The sequence below is a fragment of the Rhincodon typus genome, unplaced genomic scaffold, assembly GCF_021869965.1.
Source record: "Rhincodon typus isolate 14 unplaced genomic scaffold, sRhiTyp1.1 hic_rhity00003804, whole genome shotgun sequence".
Taxonomy (NCBI): Eukaryota; Metazoa; Chordata; class Chondrichthyes; order Orectolobiformes; family Rhincodontidae; genus Rhincodon; species Rhincodon typus.
Window position 1 is genome coordinate 10,052 of NW_025969442.1, and position 1,645 is coordinate 11,696.

General features: G+C 53.7%; 1 protein-coding gene across 1 annotated transcript in view; it reads right to left on the minus strand.

Annotated features, from left to right (window-relative positions):
• Nucleotides 1-239: 239 nt before the first annotated feature.
• The window catches only part of LOC125481838 (metalloproteinase inhibitor 4-like), a 2,302-nt gene continuing 896 nt past the window's right edge, over nucleotides 240-1,645 (minus strand). The window contains exon 3 of the mRNA XM_048593766.1: nucleotides 240-1,496. Coding sequence (XP_048449723.1) covers nucleotides 1,302-1,496 — 195 coding nt within the window. The 3' untranslated portion in view covers nucleotides 240-1,301. The remainder of the gene's footprint in view (nucleotides 1,497-1,645) is intronic.

Below are 1,645 nucleotides of genomic sequence, written 5' to 3' on the forward strand. Positions count from 1 at the left end.
CCCACAGGGAGAGAGAGAGAGAGGGGTGGAAACAGGGGACATGCTCCCACAGGGAGAGAGAGAGAGGTGGGGAACAGGGGACTAGCTCCCGTGGGGAAGGGGGGACTTGCTCCCCTTCGGTTGTGGTGGGGGTAGGGGTTGATAGAGGGGAGAACGGGGATTCGGTGAGAGTTCTGTGTGAGTCACCCTGATGTCTTTGTGGTGTTTAACATGCTGAATCCAAAACCCACCAGACTCTGTCACATAACACAGCTTTATTTGATTTATATTTATAGAAATATATCATATAAAAATCTACAGACGCAAAAATGTTTTGGCTTGGCATTTTGGCCTCACGACACAAAACCTTGTCATTCCCTTCCCCTCAGTAGGGATTTAACACCCTTGATCACTACGGCTCACAAATAGAAATAATAAGTTAACCAACAATAGGCTAAAAAGGCGCAGAAAAGGATAGCCTTCTATAAAAGAGGATATCAAGCGGGAGCCATTGTGTCTGAGCTGGAGGCCATCTTGTTGGAAGCTGAGGCGAGTTTTGACGTATGCGCGAGGTCGCCTTGGCGATAGCAGGGCCGTACCGTTCGGCGTTGTGGGGCAAATTGGTTTGAAGTAAGGGGGCGGTGGGCGGCGTGAGGGAGGGAGGGAAGAAGAAGGGACGTGGAGGTGTGGGGAGGCGTATCGTTTCAAGGTGGAGGCCATTTTGGACGCAAGTGGGGGCCATTTTGTTGACAATGGGGCGGGCATTTGATAGGGGTGGAGGCTATTGCGTTGGGAGTGGGGACTGTTTGGATGGACACGGGGGGCCATTTTGACAGGAGTAGAGGGCCTACCATCAGAAGTGGCATGCTTTTTGAGGTGGAGACCATTTTGATGAAGTGAGGGCCATTTTGGTGGGAGCAGAGGCCATTTTGATGAAGTGAGGCCCTTTTTGATGGGAGAGTTGGCTATTGCTTTGGAAGTGGAGGCCATTTTAATGGGGGTGGAGGCCACTTTAGCGGGGGTGGAGGCCATTTTAACAAGGGGTGGAGGCCACTGCGTTGGACGTGGAGGCCATTTTAACGGGGGTGGAGGCCATTTTAACAGGGGTGGAGGCCACTGCGTTGGACGTGGAGGCCATTTTAACGCACGTAGAGGCCACTGCATTGCAAGTGGAGGCCATTTTGATGGAAGTTGGCAGCATTTTGCTCCGAAGCCTGGATTAGGGGAGGCGAGAGAAAAGGAACGACACCAGTGGCTCAATACAGGCTCGAGGAGGGGGCGGGATCTCTGGCGGGCCTCGTTCCTGCTCCCCGTTCCCCCGGTTACTGCCTCTCCTCCTGGGAGAGGGCACGCATCCTGGCGACCTTGGTGGGGACCCAGTGGCACAGGCCGGAAGCATTCATGCTGCAGGAGAAACTCTGGCGCTGCGGCCCGTCCCAATTCCCATTCAAAATTCCATCTGTCCACAGGCACTGGTCGTCAGCGGCGCTACACGGCAACCGGAGACAGGGAACAACCTGTAGGCAACACACAAATGAACAATCATCAGAGCTATGGAGTGTAGAGGGAGCTTTACTCTGTATCTAACCCTCTGTCCCTGGGAGTGTTTGATGGGGGATAGTGTAGAGGGAGCTTTACTCCGTATCTAACCCTGTGTCCCTGGGAG